Source organism: Anser anser (genome assembly GCF_964211835.1).
Source record: "Anser anser genome assembly, contig: HAP1_SCAFFOLD_232, whole genome shotgun sequence".
NCBI classification, from domain to species: domain Eukaryota; kingdom Metazoa; phylum Chordata; class Aves; order Anseriformes; family Anatidae; genus Anser; species Anser anser.
Window position 1 is genome coordinate 20,711 of NW_028154056.1, and position 16,524 is coordinate 37,234.

Sequence of the window (16,524 nt, forward strand, 5' to 3'; positions counted from 1 at the left end):
ACACCTCTGTCTTTGTGTATTCTCCCTTTTTCCATCCCAAGCCCTTGTCCCTAGTTCACCCAGGAGTTTCCCTTGGTACTGTGTAACTCACAGGACACATCTGCAAGAGGGTTGGTCTGCTTCCCACAACGGAAAAAATACATTTGATGTTCACAGGATGCTCCTGGTCAGTAAGAGAGACGAGCAGAAGGAATCAGAGGGAACAGTCACATGGGCATGGGAGAGGAGAAGCAAAGTCCGTAAGGGAGAAGGGAACAGACAAAGACCCACACTACATGACATGGTTTATTAAATGCCAAGGCGGGCGACAGAACTTGGAATTAAAGGCAGGCTGTTATCTGCACAGAACCGCTGCGTTCTTGCCAGCGTGGTGGGGGCAATGGCTGCTTTTGCTCACGGCCTGGAAACTGCCCAAATTAGGGGGCAGAAGGCAAGTGTTGGCAGTCATCTTCCATCTTGGTAGAACTATGGCTTGTTTTCTGGACTGGGACTTTGTCTGCTCCACCTTCATCTGATCAGTAATGATATCCAGCTGTGAAAACAGGGAAACACACAATAAGAAGAAAATGCACAAGGCAGGAACACCTTTTCACCTCCAATTACCAGTATTCCAGAAGTTAGTGAAGGAAATACCACAGGCTACACACAGAACGTTGTGAGGGAACCTGCAAATGACTCTTGCTCATCAGTGTTAGACTTAGTCCTCTGCAGCCCTCTTCATCCTCAAGTGTCCCTACTCTCTAAGCATTCAAACTGGGCATTCTTTGGAACACTACTCCTAAAATACAGCTTCCGCATTCACCTTGAAAACGTTGAAAAGGATCTGCCTTTGAAAAGGCAAACATCTTCCTGCTGCAACCAGGCCCTAACGCAGCCTTCAGTGCGGCATGTCTTTGTCTGGTGCCTGTTCTCCTATTACCATTTGTACGGTTATTTTGTCTATTCTCCCTTTCTTTCCCTTCACTCTTTCCCTTACGGCTTTGCAGAAGAAGAAGGGCACTCTGTATTTTGCACACCCCCCAATGACCAGAGGTCTTCAGCCCGCCCCCATACAGTTGTGTACTCTTCTGATGCTTAGCAGTTGTTTTAGCATAAAGAAGGTGTGTTTTGGAACCACAAAGGGATTCTAACTTGAGGCTCAGAAGCGTAAGCTTGCTCACAGATATGCTTTAAGAGGGGTTGAGAATAACATTTATGAATGCTGACCTGAGCCACGCAGGCTTCAGTGGTGCTTCCGGTGGAGCTTAGCGTTGTTTTCGTCTAGACGCTGACGAGCTCTGAAAAAGTCAGATGCATGCAAGAATTATATTTGGTTACAGTTTGGCAAAGCTACTCTCCAGGTCTTTGACCAACATTCGACTTCTGAGAGTGGAAGGGATTAATGGCATCTAAACACAAAAACATCATTTGATTTGAGGTTTTTGGAGAGCTTGCATCCATTGTGGAAAAGTACCGCCAATGCTGTGTATTTATGTGGCTTCTTCTGGAAGATGCATCACCTGCATAAAGAGTCAGGGATATCCTCCCCTGCCTAAGGAAATCTCAAATCTCAGACATGCTGCTGAAATGGCAGCCAAAGCCGTAGACTTCACAGAATCAGATTCTACTATCTAGAAGGCTCCTACTTCTTTAAGCATTCTTAGTTTGTTGTCATGACAATAGGACATGCAGTTCCTCTTTTCTGCCTTACATCGCTGTACTGGGTGTACGTGGCAAGGTTTTGGCTGTAACGGGCTGCAGGGTTGGCCTCTGTGAGAAGAGTCCAGGATCTCCATGCTGCAGCCTGTGGAGGAGCCCCCGGTGGAGCAGGTGGATGTGGCCTGGAGGAGGCTGCGGCCCATGGAGAGCCCCCGCAGGAGCAGGCCCCAGGCAGAGAGTGACTATGAGAGTGACTATAGGCATATTTACTGACGTAATGTTGGTCAGGTATACAAGAGGGATTTTAGGAGGAGAACGTACAAGGAAAAAGCAGCATCTTGCTTTCACTCCAAAACCCAGTCTGGACATACCTTTGCAAGTCATTTTCTAGACCTTCTCTGAGCTTTTGTTCCTCCAGATAGTAGCGCTTGTACCTTTCCAGTTTTGCCTGAATGGACTCATCTGGAAAAGTATGCTCTTGTGGTGTCTTTCTCCCTCCATCCTCCTCTTCAGAGTCAGCACCTCTGCTTCTGTGCTTTAGGTTCTTTCTCAGAGAAGCACAAGGAGGGGATCTTGTCAGCTCTTGCATGTCTGGAGAGGCTGCCCGTGTCTGAAGCAGATAATGAAATTTCCATCACCACAAAGAAGAAGAGAACCATCCCCCCATCAGTCACACATACCCAGTTTCAAGGGCCCAGCCTCACTCAGGGGAGGCCACTTGCCTCCTCACTACCACCAGCAGTGAAGGCAGAAGCCGGAAACTCCCACAGGTCAACCATTCATTTTAGTCTGAAGGAGAAAGTAAGCCTTTTCCAAAGGCTCCATACACATTTCACAGGGACTTCTGTGCCTGTGGAGAACAGCGCCTCACAGAAAGAATGAGGGGCAAGACCCCAAATACAAACATCACCTGCGACTTCTGGTCCGAGCACTTGTTCCTTGTCAGGCTCTTTCTTATCTCTGTCTCATGCTGTTGCTTTTGCCTGTGACCCACCTTGTAAGTCTTCAGAAGAGCTTTGATGCATGCCACCTCTTCTTGCAGCTGGCCATTGCTCTTCTCCAGTTTTTCCTGAGACCCACGCAGAGCAGACAGCTCTTCTTGCAGGTCGCAATTTTGTGCTTCTAGCTGCCTGCGTTTTCCAGACTCCATCTCCAGCTGCTGCGAAAGTTCATTGAGCTGTGGAGAGCAATGCATAAAGGGGTAGGGCGTCAAGATGGTCTTTGTCACCTTCTGACTCGGTATTAAAAGCAAAGTAAAGGCAGGCTCGTCTTTTAAGAGAAGAACAGCTTTAAGATCTTTGCTGACAGGATTCCCCAAGTTTCCATCCTTCCTCGGTTCTTTTGCTAGGGACGCTCTTGCCCAAAATGCTCCTCTGCTCATGGGACATCAAACACACCTCTACCCAGACACCAGAAAGAATGCCTATTGTGTGTGGGGGGAAGCGCTGCAGTGCAGAACGGACTAGGCACGAGCAACAAATACTCTTCCTGCCCTTACTCTGAAAGCTTTGGAAACAGTGCCTCAGGAGGCCACTTTGACAGAACTGCTGGAGGAACGCATTTTCTCTCTAGGTCAAAGCTGATGTTTGGTTGCAAGGATACGGAGGATATAGCAGATGTCCCATTAAGTCCCAAAGGCCAGCTGCGATGCTGTCTTAGTCTTCTCCCCCAGAAATACACCTTTTCTACACCTTCTAAAAATACACTCGGGACGTTCCTGCCTTTTATAAATAGATAGAAAATGAACAAACAAAAATCCCTCAAAACAAACACAAACAAAAAATAAAAACAAACAAAAACCCGGAAACTTAATCTTCATTTTACACTGCCTAAACACAATGCCATTCCCTGTCATTTAAGAGAACTCTTCTAATGGCAGTGAAGCCACGAGAACGCTACGAGCCTTTGGACTAAGAATGAGCCACCACAAGGGCACTTGACTCCTTCTGCAATACCTGCTATGTATGACAACAGAAGGAGCATCAAGTAGAGAACAGACATCTCACAATACAAGAAGGAGCATAGAAAAGAACAACAGAGGTATGGACATTAACAGACAAAAAAAGAAACCACAAAATCCTGCAGAATCCAGAGCTCACCTTTTCTGTTAATTTATCAGCTTCACTGGCCCCTTCAGAGCAGCTGCTCATCATGTCTCTTGCAGTAGTGAACTGGGGCTCTCTTTCTCTGGCCTCATATTCTCTTAGTTTCTGCAGAGCTCCGTTCAGAAGCCTCCTTAACCTGTGCAGCAAATTAGTCAAGAAAACATTGAGGTAGGAGGTGAAGGAACTACCAGCCTGTTTCACATTCTCAGACATAAACAGCATAGAGAAGCCTTGCTTCTTCTTTAACACGCTTGACAGACCAGGAGTTACTGAGAAAAAACAGCATTCCAGTGCCACAGATCACTTGGAGGGTCCACCTTGCACCTGAACGGAGGAATAAATGGAGAAGGGACTTCCTGCCCTCCCAGGAGAATTGCAGGGCAACCTGCACTTGAAGTTCTTTTGGCAGCTCTGTAAAACCATAGGCACGTGTACAGAAGAGCCTTGTAAGACCTAGCGTGAGGCTTGAATTTGCTCACAGACAGTTACCCTCACCTATTTTTACATTCAGCCTCCATGAAGCTTGATTTCTACTCTATGGGATCTCTCTTTAAAGTGCTAACAAGCCATACCTGCGACATTCTCTCCGCAGTTCGCTGTTGCTTTTCATTTCCTGCTCGAGGCGCACTTCGACTGGGCATTTCAACTCGACCAGCTTCTCTTCTGTTCTCTGACACTGATGCTTTCAAAACAGAAACGATACATGGTAGAACCAGCACAGGGACAGCATCTACATGTGGTATGTGCAGATAGCCTAGGCAGAACTCGGTAGCAGTACTGGGGAAGCAGGAGTAGCAGGGCTTCCCCTTCCCTTGAACGTGCCCTGCCATAAAAGCAGGAGGGTTTCCCAGGGCTCCCCTGGTCTTTTCACCCACTACCTGCCCAGCAGGTATTCAAAGACTAAAATAGTCATTCACAGAAAGCGTTCCCATACCTGCTGGTGTGGATGCCCGTCTGCGGTTGTCTGTGCTGACTGAAAGGCAGTTACCAAGTCCTCCGGGTGATTACGAGCCTACAGAAGCACAAAAAGAAGCGAAAAGTCATGCTGCGTGCAACTTTCCTGCCTCACACCTCTCTGCCGCTCTTCCCCTCCTGCCAGTCTCAGTAGAGTACAGGGCTCATGTTCACCTCCCTCCTCCCCAGGCAGACAAGAAGAATCATTTGCTTCACAGAGGCCACAGATGAAAGCCCCTCCTTTACGCCAAGAGGAACTGCTTTATTAGCCACAGCGCGGCATGTCAGGTCGGGGCTGTGCAGCATTGTGCAAACTTGACTACCACCTCTCACGCAGGAGGAATATCTCAAGTGCAGCCTGAGATCTTCAATATCACCACTGGTCTAAAGCAGAAAATACCTAGACCAGTGCATTCCAGTGAACCCTTATTTTTTCTAGTGCTAAGAACTTCCTGGTGTTGTAGGACTTGCCGTAGTATCATGGGAAAACTCTCAAAACCAGAAAGCTGGGGAACAGACCGGCAGGATTTTCAGAGCAGCTTACAGTCAGCACAGCTGGTCAAGAACTCGGCTCCCCTAAGCTTGGCAGAAAAATCTCATCTTACTTTGTCCCCACAGAACTACTTAGCTAGGCGCAGGAGCTCACAGGGAAGAGGGAAGTTTATCACTGACTTACTGAGGCAGAGGCTTGCTGGTGTCTCTGAAGGGCTTCAATCAGTCTGCTTTGTTGCTGGATTGTGGCTTCCAATCTGTCACTTCCAGCTTTGAGTCTGAAAGAGAAATACAGGCCTTATTGGGGAACTCCACAAGAGCACACAGTTGGAAAGAACAGTGTGCAAGAACATAAGCTAAAGCAAAGGCTTCTTTCCAAATCCTGTATTAACTTTCTGTGATGTGACGAGGCAATTCCCTCGCGTTCACACAGTCCCAGAAAGCAGCGTCTCGCCCCTCTGTCTTACTACCCTGCCTACCCTTGCATGCATTCTTCCAGCTTTTGGAGAGCTCCAGTTCCAAAGGATGGCTCCAGAAAGCCTTGCACTTTCTGGGAAGAAGCTGCTGCTTCTCTCTTCTTATCCTCCAGTACAGTCTCCAGGTATTTTACCCAGACCTCAGACTCAATACACGCTTGTTCCGATGCCTCCACCTGCAAAACCAAAGGAAGAATCAATCCATGGTGGTCAGCCTAGTCTTTAGGGAGGGAAATTGACTGCTTCCACTCTCAAACCCCCATGCATGTTACTTCACTGCATTTTGTACTAACCCCTCTCCTATAGCTCTGTAGATTTTCTACAGAATTTCCTGAACGCTGGCACAAAACTCAGCCTGCTTTGTCTGCGACTCTGGCACAGACACTGCCAATGCTGGTCCCAACACAGAGACATGAAAAAAAATTTACAACCGTTGTCAGAGCACACCCAAGTGGTGCCGCACCCTCTGTGTCTCAGAGCACACCCAAGTTTTGAGAAAGCGCAAACTGCTCTGGTCAAACCTACCCCCTGGAAGGTGCCTCCTAACGCACTGCTTTGTCCCTCCAGCTTGTGAAAAGCTCCCCAAAGGGCCCGTTGTGTTGGTCACCAGCAGAGAGGGGGAAGAAGGGAAGAGAAAGGACAACCACCCTTGGATTTATCCCTATAGTGCAGCCTTTCCATACCTTAGCTTTAACCATCTCCAATTCCTCTTGCAAGCACTCTGCGTCTTTCTCAGTGTCACTGAGCTGGCTCTCAGTAGCTTCAGGTGGGGCTTCTGACACGGACAGACTTTCAGGAGCACCAGGAAGCTCAAGCTGCAGCTGTCTGTCTTGATCCTAAAGAAATGGTGTTCCGTGAGCATGACAAAGTCAGTGAGAACATGGGAATATGAGCTGTGCTTTTACTCATTAGGTTCTACAACTAGGTCAGTCTTCTGACTGAAACAAAGGATTGGAAGTGCACCACCACCAGGCACAGCTGGGGACCTCTCTCCATCTTTCTTAGCCTCAACTATCAGCAGCTCTTTGTGAGGGTTTCTGTTTCTTAAAACAGAGGGAAGGCTTAACGTTTTTTCTCTTCTTGGAACATAGCCTGAGAGACTGGGCAGGGGCTTTCTACCTACGCAAAAAGGCGGGCAGTGGAGAATGGAATCTGCAGAACTATTGTTGCCTCCAATGGCATTTCAGCAGTTGTAAAGCAGAAGCCAGACTTCGTTCTGCCAGAGCTTAAGCATGGCCTGGAATCTCCCTGCTGCTTCTGAGAACATGCTCGCGGCCAAGGAATGCACGCTGAAAGCAGAGCTGCAAGCCCTCAATGCTATTCTCTGGTATCTCTTCGTTGTTGGCGTTAAGAATTGCCACATAAAGGTTACCGGAGCACTGGTGAAGTATGGTGAAAAGCAACAGTCCACTCCCGGCCAGCCCCTTTGAGAAGCTCAGAAGATTTTAAGCAGCAGGAATAATCTTTGCTGCTTCATTATGTAGAACATGCTTTCCCTAGACTGGAACTCTAACTGAAAGGCCAGCTGCAGCGAGACCCAGTTCTCCCAGCAGTTTCACCAACCCAGCGCAAACTGAACAGCTGGGCTGGAGCACAAGTAGTTCAAGGGCCCCAGTCACAAACAAGTGGCAGAGGCAGCAACAGAGGTAAGCGAGCCCAGAGGTAAACTTGCCCCAAAGTAAGCGAGCCAAATGGGAGCCCAGTGGGTCCTTCACAGAAAGTACCTTGCGATCCCAGGGCAATTCAGCCTCTTCCTCCTGCTCTGCTCCTACAGCTGGCAGGGCACCTACAAGGGATGGACGAAGCGAGACAGTGTGAGCATTCCTGGCACTCTGCTTTTCCCTGCCAGTCAAGCCCTGCCCCCAAATACGGGAAGCGGTCTGACATCAGGCCACATTAGTTGTCCTCATCAGCTCTTCCACACTTCAGGATCCTACCTTCTCCATCCAAAGCAAGTGTGGCCAGTGCAAAGCGCTCAGTCCTCGGAGAGCAGAATCTGCTGGGGACTGCTGTGTCTTGTGCAGCGCCAGCAGAAGCTTCTCCCGTCTTTTCACAGCGTGCATGTTCTACCAGTTTCTTGCAAAGGCTACACGCAGATAGAGAGAACATACAGGCAGTCAGATCCAAAACATCCTTGCCTAGTATCCTTGCTCTTGCCTAGGACAGCAACTGACTTGGAACCAGTTCAGAACTGTCTGTGTGCGGTGTCAGTCTCCCCATGATGGTGGACCTGCTACACCACCAGGGATCTCTTTGAGGGTTTATCTAAAGGGACACTGGTAAGATCCCCACTGAAAGAAAAGGTGCCTCTTTCCTGGTCAGTGGAGCGGAACTGGGCTTAGCAACACAAGCGGGATTTCTAAGAAAGCCTTGTGGGTGGAAGTTCTCCTCTACTTCCAAATCCTCTCTTGACTTGGGAAGGTGATTTATGAGAAGACATCACCGAGCCCAGCTTCAAGAAAGGTCTGAAGATATCGTTAAGCCTTTGTGCATCTATCACAAAGGGTGACAAATCAGCACGGACACTCTGACAACTCAGCCGCTCTAACAGTGACGTACAAAACACTCACTCAGAATGTCCCGACCGGAGAGCATAATCCACAGCCGTATCGCAAGCAATGTTGGCACCGTAGGAAAGAAGTAGCTCTATTACATCCGTTTCCCCAGCAGAAGCGGCAAGCATAAGAGCAGTCCTAAAGCATCCAAAAGATGGTATGAAACATAGCAGCATTTGCAGGCTCTGTGTTGTTGTTATTCTAATCCCTGTTTCCTCCCCAAACAATTCCCTCCCCGATTCCTACAAGCACAGGGAAAGCAAAGCCACACACAGGGGAGTGCTGGAGGACTGAGGCTGGAAGGCACCTCCAGACAGCTCCTGGCCAGCCGCCTCCCCAGAGCAGACTCAGCCACGAGGCCAGAGCACGTTGCTCAAGGCTTCTTCCACTCTGCTCTTCAAAGCCTCATAGGATGGAGGCTGCTCAAACCCCTGGTGCCACCTGCTCCCCTGATTAACCTTCCTCATGCTGAGAGGGTTTCTCCTAAGCAGCTGTGGGAAGGCCTCTTGTTTCACTTGGTGCCCATTGTCCCTTGGACAACACTGACTCTCCTTCTCCTGTTCATTCCAGTGACAATGCTAAGGAGAGCCACATGCACTTTGGAGCAATGCCTCACCTTCCAAAGAAATTTCGAGCACACACATTCGCTCCTTTTTGAAGAAGAAACTTTACCATCTCTTTATGATGGCTGGAGATGGCAAGAAGAAGCGGGGTATTTCTCTCCTGAAAGGATAAAGAATCCCCGTCAGAACAACCCAGACGAATTAAGTGCCTTTCCCAAAGAGCAGTGCTGCCCAGATTCAAAACTTACACAGTCCTTTGCTTCAAGGTGTGCACCATGCTCAACTAACATCTCTGCTACAGACGTGTTAGGAGCTGCGGCAGCCAGGTGAAGGGCAGACTTGCCTCTGTAACCTTCCAGGTTTGGGTCGGCACGGTGCTCTAGCAGAATCGCCACGCATTCTTCATGCTGGCTCTCCACTGCCTGCAAACAACACAAAGAAAAGGAAGGACTTGTGCCGTGTTTCACTCTGTCACAGCTACAGCAGCTTCCCAGTGCTGGAAGATAAGAGCGTCTTCCGAGATGAGCTAGTGTACGCCTATTACGTGCCGATTACAACTTTCATGTTTCTCTACAGGTCGGTGTGAAGAATGCGGCAAGACACTTGTCATTGGAAGCACAATTGATAAAGCCCCACTTAGAGCAGAGTAACGTGTTCCACATACCATCATGAGTGGCGATCTGCCAGTGTTGTCAAAAAGGTTCAGCAGGCACTTCTCTTGCACCAGGAATCGAACAACGTCTGCATGGCCGTTCGCACAAGCAAGGTGCAGCGGTGTCCTAAAACCAAAATAAATTAGCTTTCCACAGGCAGGCAATGCCCCAAATCACTTCTGGCTGTGGAACACGCGCAGGGCTACAAGTCTCCACTTGCCAATGCCAAGCAGAACGTAAGCTTTGGAGGCTGTGGAACTCCATGAAGAGTGCGAAGTCAGTGTAAGTCTCCAAGTTTTTCCACAATCACTCGAGCGGCAGAAGGGCGCTGAATGCCCTGACGCTGATCACCCACAGGACAGGAGAGAACTGCTAATGCCCGAGCGGCTGCTAAACAACCCCACAGGGAGAGGACAGGGCAGTGGCGGTCGGCAGCACACCCTTCAAGCAGCGCTCGAGCCGCCCCAGCAATTCCAAGCAAAGCTGGATTGTTCCCCTCTGCCAGCTGAGAGGGAAAAGCCCTCTCAGTGACCAGCTCTTGAAGGGAATGACGACACGGGCTCCAAGATAGTCGAGAAATGGAGACCCTTTATTGTCCCAATGCCAGATCTTACATAGTTTTTCTGAGCCCCTCCACGCACTGCACGTGGCTGGCAAACATAGTTACAGACTTCTGGTTGGTGCATTCCTTTTGATCACGCGTAGCCCTCTATAGGCCCGTCCGAGCCTAACAACTCCTCCTTAGTGGTTCCCACTTTCTCTTACTCTAGCCTGGTTACCACTCTATGCCTCTGAGTAACCTTCTTCTTAACCCGTCGCGCACTGCTGTATCAATCAGATCCAGTTTGTCACTGAACGGGTCACACCCATAAGCTCTGACCCAGGGTTCCAGAGGAGGCGGTGCCCTTGCTGCCGTGCTCCTGACTCTGCCCTGGGCTTCAGCCGTCTCTCTGCACGGGGCTGAAGGTTTTGCCAAGGGCTGGTAGGAGCATGTGCTCCCGACTATGTCCAGTGCCACTGACTTCAGGGCGAGAGGCTGCCTGGCCGGACAACGCCCAGCCTCAGCCCTCCATCGCCTCAGCTCTTGCTGACACCTGCTGCAGAAGGAGGGTTGGTGCCAGAGCCGCGTACGCAGCGGCACCAGGCTGAAGCTCGCACGCCACGGGAGAGCGATCCCACCCCAAGCCTTTAAGCGCACCCCCCAGCCCCTCACCGCTTTGCCTGGTCTCGACGGTTTTTGCCTCGTTTCTTCAGCCACCAGTGCCGCCTCAGCCGGGCCAGGTCGCCACGGGCGGCCGCGCGGTGCAGCCCGTGCAGGCCCTCCTCTGGCAGCTGGTGGGCATCGCTGTCTCTGGACAGGGAAGTGCTGCTGGGCATCGGATGCTCCTGGCCCCGGTGGAGGAGCCCCAGGAGCCTCTGCATGCTGCAGCAAGGATGTGGGCACAAGCCCACCTGGGGCCACCAGAGCCCTGCGGGCCCTGCTTGGGTCCGACACGGACAGGCGCAGGGGCAGGGGAGCCGAGCCCCGAGCAGCGGCTGTGGCCTGGTGCTCCCAGGCAGGGCAGGGACGCACCGAGGCTCCCAGCCAGGGCAGCGCTGTTGCTCCCACAGCAGAGGCAACAGCACTGAGCACTCCTGCTGGCAGGGGTGCACATACACTGCGTCTCAGCGATGGTGGCACATTGTGTCACAATGGGCATCACCAGGGGCGTCACAAGTGTCCTCTTAAGTTGGAGGGCCACACCCCCCCACAGTCCAGCAGTGACTGCGGCACTTTCTGGCTCCTGCCTTAAGAGCTCTTTGTGCCTCAGTTGACGTTCTTCCGCAGCGTGGATGGGGATCTCGGGCCATGCGATGGGGCAGGGCTCCTCAGGAGGCATCGAGAACGTGCCTGGCTGGCAGGGGCACTGCATTACTTCCCTGTGGCCATGGTTGAGCTGGCACCTGCCCCAGTTGTACTGGGTCTGTCTGGGATGGAGTTAACATTCCCTGCGGCAGCCCATATACTGTTGTTCTCTGCACTGGTACAGAATCATAGAATCATAGAATCATTAAGGCTGGAAGAGACCTTCAAGATCACTGGTCCAACCATCACCCTACTACCAATGTCACTCACTAACCCACGTCCCTAAGCGCCAGGTCCAACCTTTCCTTGAACACCTCCAGGGACGGTGACGCCACCACCTCCCTGGGCAACCAGCTCCAATGTCTGACTGCTCTTTCTGAGAAGAAATGTCTCCTCATTTATAACCTTATCCTCCCCTGGTGCAACTTGAGGCCATTCCCTCCAATCCTGTCACTAGTTACCTGAGAGAAGAGGTGGACCCCCAGCTCCCCACACCTTCCTTTCAGGTAGTTGTAGACAGCAATAAGGTCTCCCCTGAGGTCTCTCCAGCTTTATAGCCCTTTTCTGGACACGTTCCAGGGCCTTGATGTCCTTCTTGCACTGAGGAGCCCAAAGCTGAACACAGTACTCAAGGTGCAGCCTCACCAGAGCAGAGTACAGGGGAAAAATCACCTCCCTGGTGCTGCTGGCTACACTTTTCCTGATACAAGCCAGGATGCCGTTGGCCTTCTTGGACACCTGGGCACACTGCTGGCTCACGTTCAGGCGAGCATCGACCAACACCCCCAGATCCTTTTCCTCTGCACAGCTCTTGAGCCACTCTCCCCCAAGCCTGTAGCAAGAGTCTTTTTGTAGCAAGAGTCACTGATGAGCAAGAGTCATTTGCAGGTTCCCTTTAGATGTTCTGTGTGTAGCCTGTGGTATTTCCTTCACTAACTTCTGAAATGCTTGTAGTTGGAGGTGAAAACGTGTTCCTTCCTTAAGCATTCCCCTCTTATTGTGCGTTTCCCTATTTTCACAGCTGAACATTATTACTGATCAGATGAAGGTGGAGCAGACGAAGTCCCAGTCCAGAAAACAAGCCATAGTTCTACCAAGATGGCAGTAGACTGCGAGCACTTGCCTTCTGCCCTGTAATTCGGGCAGTTTCCAGGCAGTGAGCAAGAGCAGTCATTGGCCCCGCCATGCTGGCATGAATGCGGCGGTTCTGTGCAGATAACAGCCTGCCTTTAATTCCAAGTTCTGTCACCCTCCTTGGTATTTAACAAACCATGTCATGTAGTGCAGGTCTTTGTCTTCTTCTCCCTTCGGGGCTTTGCTTCTCCCCTCCCCTACTCATTTGACCGTTCCCTCTAATTCCCGCCGCTGGCAGGGGCACAGCATTACTTCCGCATGGCTGTGGTTGATCTGGCAGCTGTCCTAGCTCACCCCGACACTCTCCCGGGCACAGGGCAGCACCGTACCCACATCCAGGGACAGGTCCCCCCTGACGTCCAGCTCCTGCGGGGCCATTCTTCACTTGTGCTGCCACAGTGCTGTCGCTGGGTTGGTGACAGCGGCTGAAGGTGTCCCCGTGCTCCAGACCGTCTGGGTGCAGAGGGCCCTCCCCGAATTTGCCAGAGGAATGGCAGAAGATCTCTTCCTATAGGAGTATTGGGTTTACATAGCAAGGTTTTATTTGCAGGGTGCTGCAGGGGTAGCCTCTGTGAGAAGAGTCCAGAAGATGCCCATGTTAGATAAGGGCCAGATTCCGTTGGCTCCAAAGGGACCTGATGCTGGCCAGAGATGAGCCAAAAATTGCTGTTTGTGCATCTGTGAAAGCATATTTAAGAAAGGGAAGACAAACAAACAAAACTGTGGAACAACAGCAGCTGGGAGAGTAAGAAGAAAAGGTTAAAAAGTTCTACTCTGATGAATACAACTTACTTCATCCCGACGGCCACCCGGACGACCACCAGAGAGTAATACGCAAGCGCAGAAGGAGTGATAAGATAATTAGCATACAAAGCGGGTCTAGGTGGAGCTAGGAAATGAATATGCATAGATCTGTTGTGACACTTAATGCATATGTAATATTTTAGGAGATAAAAAAGAACTGAGTGAACAAATCGGACGAAGTTAGATTTGGGCAGGCATGCCCTTAACTTCCGGCGGCTAATAAAAGCACCTTCACATAATCACTTTGTGGATTATGTGTCTTTATGAAAGCTAACGTACAGACACCAAGCTCAGTGCAGAAGGAGGGCAGGAGGTGCTGCAGGTGCCAGAGCTGAAGTTCCCCTGTGGCCTATGGAGAGGCCCCTGGTGGAGCAGGCTGTCCCCCTGCAGCCCATGGGTCCCACACGGAGCAGATCTCCACGCTGCAGCCCGTGGAGGAGCCCCCGGTGGAGCAGGTGGATGTGGCCTGGAGGAGGCTGCGGCCCATGGAGAGCCCCCGCAGGAGCAGGCCCCGGGCCAGAGCTGCAGCCCGTGGAGAGGAGCCCATGCAGGAGCAGGGGGTCTGGGGGGAGCTGCTGCCCGTGGGGGACTTGTGCTGGAGCAGTTTGCTCCTGGGGGATGGACCCCATGGTACGGACCCACGTTGGAGCAGTTCTTGAAGAGCTGCTGCCTGTGGGCAGCCCCCGCAGGCTCATTTTGGGAAGGACGGCATCCTGTGGGAGGAACCCCACGTGGAGCAGAGGCAGAGAGTGACTATGCAATTATAGGCATATTTACTGACGTAATGTTGACCAGGTATACAAGAGGGATTTTAGGAGGAGAACGTACAAGGAAAAAGCAGCACCTTGCTCTCACTCCAAAACCCAGTCTGGACATACCTTTGCAGGTCATTTTCTAGAGCTATTCTAAGCTTTTGTTCCTCCAGATAGTAGCGCTTGTACCTTTCCAGTTTTGCCTGAATGGACTCATTTGGAAAAGTATGCTCTTGTGGTGTCTTTTTCCCTCCATCCTCCTCTTCAGAGTCAGCATCTCTGCTTCTGTGCTTTAGCTTCCTTCTTAGCAAAGCACAAGGAGTGGATCTCGTCAGTTCTTGCATGTCTGGGGAGGCTGCCCGTGTCTGAAGCAAATAATGGAATTTCCTTTGGGAATTGAAATCAGTTCTCAACACATTACAATCCCACTTTTAGCAAACATTTTTCACTTTCTTATGGTTTATAATTTGTGAACAGTTGAAGTTTTTTTTTTTTTTTTATAAGCTAAAAATGTAGCTAAACTTAACAAATCCAATTATGATGTACTTGGATCCACAATAACACACTTAAGAGTCCTTTTTGATAATTGTATATAGATGTAATATGCACAGGCCTACCTGAGTTTTTTCTAAACTGTCGTTAATACAATGAATCTATGTGGTTCTGAATATGCTAGGGTCTTCTCTTACACAAAAATCTCTTACTGTATTGAAAGCAAAGAAACATTTCTTGTTCCTCACTTAGAGGAAGCTTAAAGACATCCATTCTGCTTTGTCAACAGAAAGGTAGCTGTTAATCTTGCTGAGGATTAACAGACTGTGTGCATGGGATACAGTGCCATGGTGTTAGAGTGGACTGGGAACAAGCAAAACCGCTGCTGCACTCAGCATATCCACGGGCTACACAGGGTTCTCTCTATGAGTGGCACACCAGGAGCACCACCACAGCTCCAGCTCTCCACCTAGACAGAGCTGAAGCTGTTACAGTCTCTACCTGCAGCATGCATGTAACTACCTCATTCTCTTCAAAGACCCAGGGCATGCAATGCAGAAAAACACAAACTGCCCAGATAGCTTTTCTGAGTTGTACCCCCCCCCCATAAACGCAGGAGTTGCAAAGCAGGTGTAGCAAATCACCAGATGATGAGCAGCACATAGTTATCAGCCCAGCAAGTCTTTACTGCAGTTTTTACTTGTTGGTAAACAAAATACACGCTGTCATTGTGTACTGGGGGAGGATAAAGACTGGAAACAGAGAATTTGACTGCCATTATGTACCTCAGATCTACGCAAGACTGTGAGCTAAATTAGCTAGCTGTAGCGAATCACGTCAAAGGAAAGTTAGTCATTCAATGGACTAACTCAAGCGCCAAAGCTTACACAACACTTAAGCCCTATTTGGAAATCTTCCTGTGGTACATGCATCTTGTACTGGGTATCAGAACAGGAATGAATCGCCTCATGCAGCCACGAATAGAAACAGCATTTACTAGATGGTGCTCAGAGAAAGCTACAGATTAGCTAAGTAGAACGCATTGAGAGGATGAAGAAATACATCATGAAATACCAGTATCTAATAAATAAATAAATATAATTATCTAAAAGAAATTAAAAACAGAAATGGATTGAAACTAATTTTAAATTTAGTATCTTCAGCATCATCCATACAAAGAGACTAAAGACATAATATTAACAAAAAGGGGAAAAAAACACAAATACAGAAACCTGATAGTTGGTTTAGTAACAGCTTCTAGTAATTCATTTTGCAACCTTTTCAGCTAATAATGAACTGTTCCTGTTGTGCCTAAATGGCTATCTGTATTCACAGGCCCCATCAGAAGACCCTAACTTCAAAGCATAAAACTGTAAATTTCAGCCCAACTACCTACCACGGTCCTTACCCATTAGAGCTGCCTCTGCAATCAGTTTTTATTGATCCCATTCTGAAACACGCGATATTTGGCAGGGAGCATAGTGCCTCTGTCTCTGCTGGGGACTATGCTGCAAACCAGATGCTTTTATGGCTGAGCATGCTGCCACTTGAAAAAGAACTTGAGAAAAAACACTTCCTCCAGGGAAGAGCACTGGGATGGATTGTGTTTACTCTATATTACCATCTCATAAATAAAATTCTACCAATTCTTCTAAGGTATCTGGAAGAAAACAGATACACCTAGCTAAAAATGCATTTTGTTCTCCATTTCTCCATTAAATGGTTGTGCTAATTAAGGAGATGCTCTCAAAATAGCTGCTCATAGAATTATGTTTTACAAGCTGGATTTACTTGGCTGAAGTTTCAACAAAAGTTTTTTTTTTTTTAATTATTATTATTTTAGCTCTTCCTTCTACAGATCAGGTCTGAAACAACAGAGCACTGCTAATAAGCAACTGATAGAAGTGGCTGGTACATCAACCAGTTTGGTCAAAGAGAGCAATACTGCCAGAAGCAAATACGCTTGATAAAACCGTGAAGACTCATCCTAGAAAGGAAAATTAAGGCTTTAATAGCTATACTGTTATTAGTGATGAAAGAGAAGAAAGTATTTCAGAGGG

At 49.3% G+C, this 16,524-nt stretch overlaps 1 protein-coding gene across 2 annotated transcripts; it reads right to left on the bottom strand.

Annotated features, from left to right (window-relative positions):
* Positions 1–267: 267 nt before the first annotated feature.
* LOC310890881 (uncharacterized protein) lies at positions 268–15,983 on the bottom strand. 2 transcript variants are annotated; one of them, XM_083853191.1, is made up of 18 exons: positions 15,873–15,983; positions 14,099–14,359; positions 9,448–9,562; positions 9,032–9,205; positions 8,837–8,943; positions 8,236–8,358; positions 7,603–7,751; positions 7,390–7,451; positions 6,349–6,501; positions 5,669–5,841; positions 5,374–5,467; positions 4,678–4,755; positions 4,316–4,425; positions 3,738–3,879; positions 2,633–2,815; positions 2,010–2,248; positions 1,207–1,277; positions 268–532 (listed from the first exon to the last, which is right to left on the bottom strand). In XM_083853191.1, exons 1-17 carry the CDS (start codon positions 15,911–15,913, stop codon positions 1,223–1,225), a joined length of 2,259 nt encoding a protein of 752 aa, XP_083709317.1. In that variant the 5' UTR covers positions 15,914–15,983; the 3' UTR covers positions 268–532; positions 1,207–1,222. The 2 variants fall into 2 exon arrangements, with proteins under 2 accessions (XP_083709317.1, XP_083709318.1); XM_083853192.1 differs by lacking the exon at positions 15,873–15,983 and adding an exon at positions 11,744–13,094 and having other exon boundaries at positions 14,099–14,337.
* Between the last annotated feature and the right edge of the window lie 541 nt (positions 15,984–16,524).

Bases quoted from the DNA above. Each gene is read 5' to 3' on its own strand.
- LOC310890881 (XM_083853191.1), bottom strand. From the start codon at position 15,913: ATGGGATCAATAAAAACTGATTGCAGAGGCAGCTCTAATGG. The intron at 6,502-7,389 runs GTACTTTCTGTG...CCATTTCTTTAG, and splicing joins AATTGCCCTGGGATCGCAAG to GATCAAGACAGACAGCTGCA. The intron at 5,842-6,348 runs GTATGGAAAGGC...TTGGTTTTGCAG, and splicing joins TGGAGATGGTTAAAGCTAAG to GTGGAGGCATCGGAACAAGC.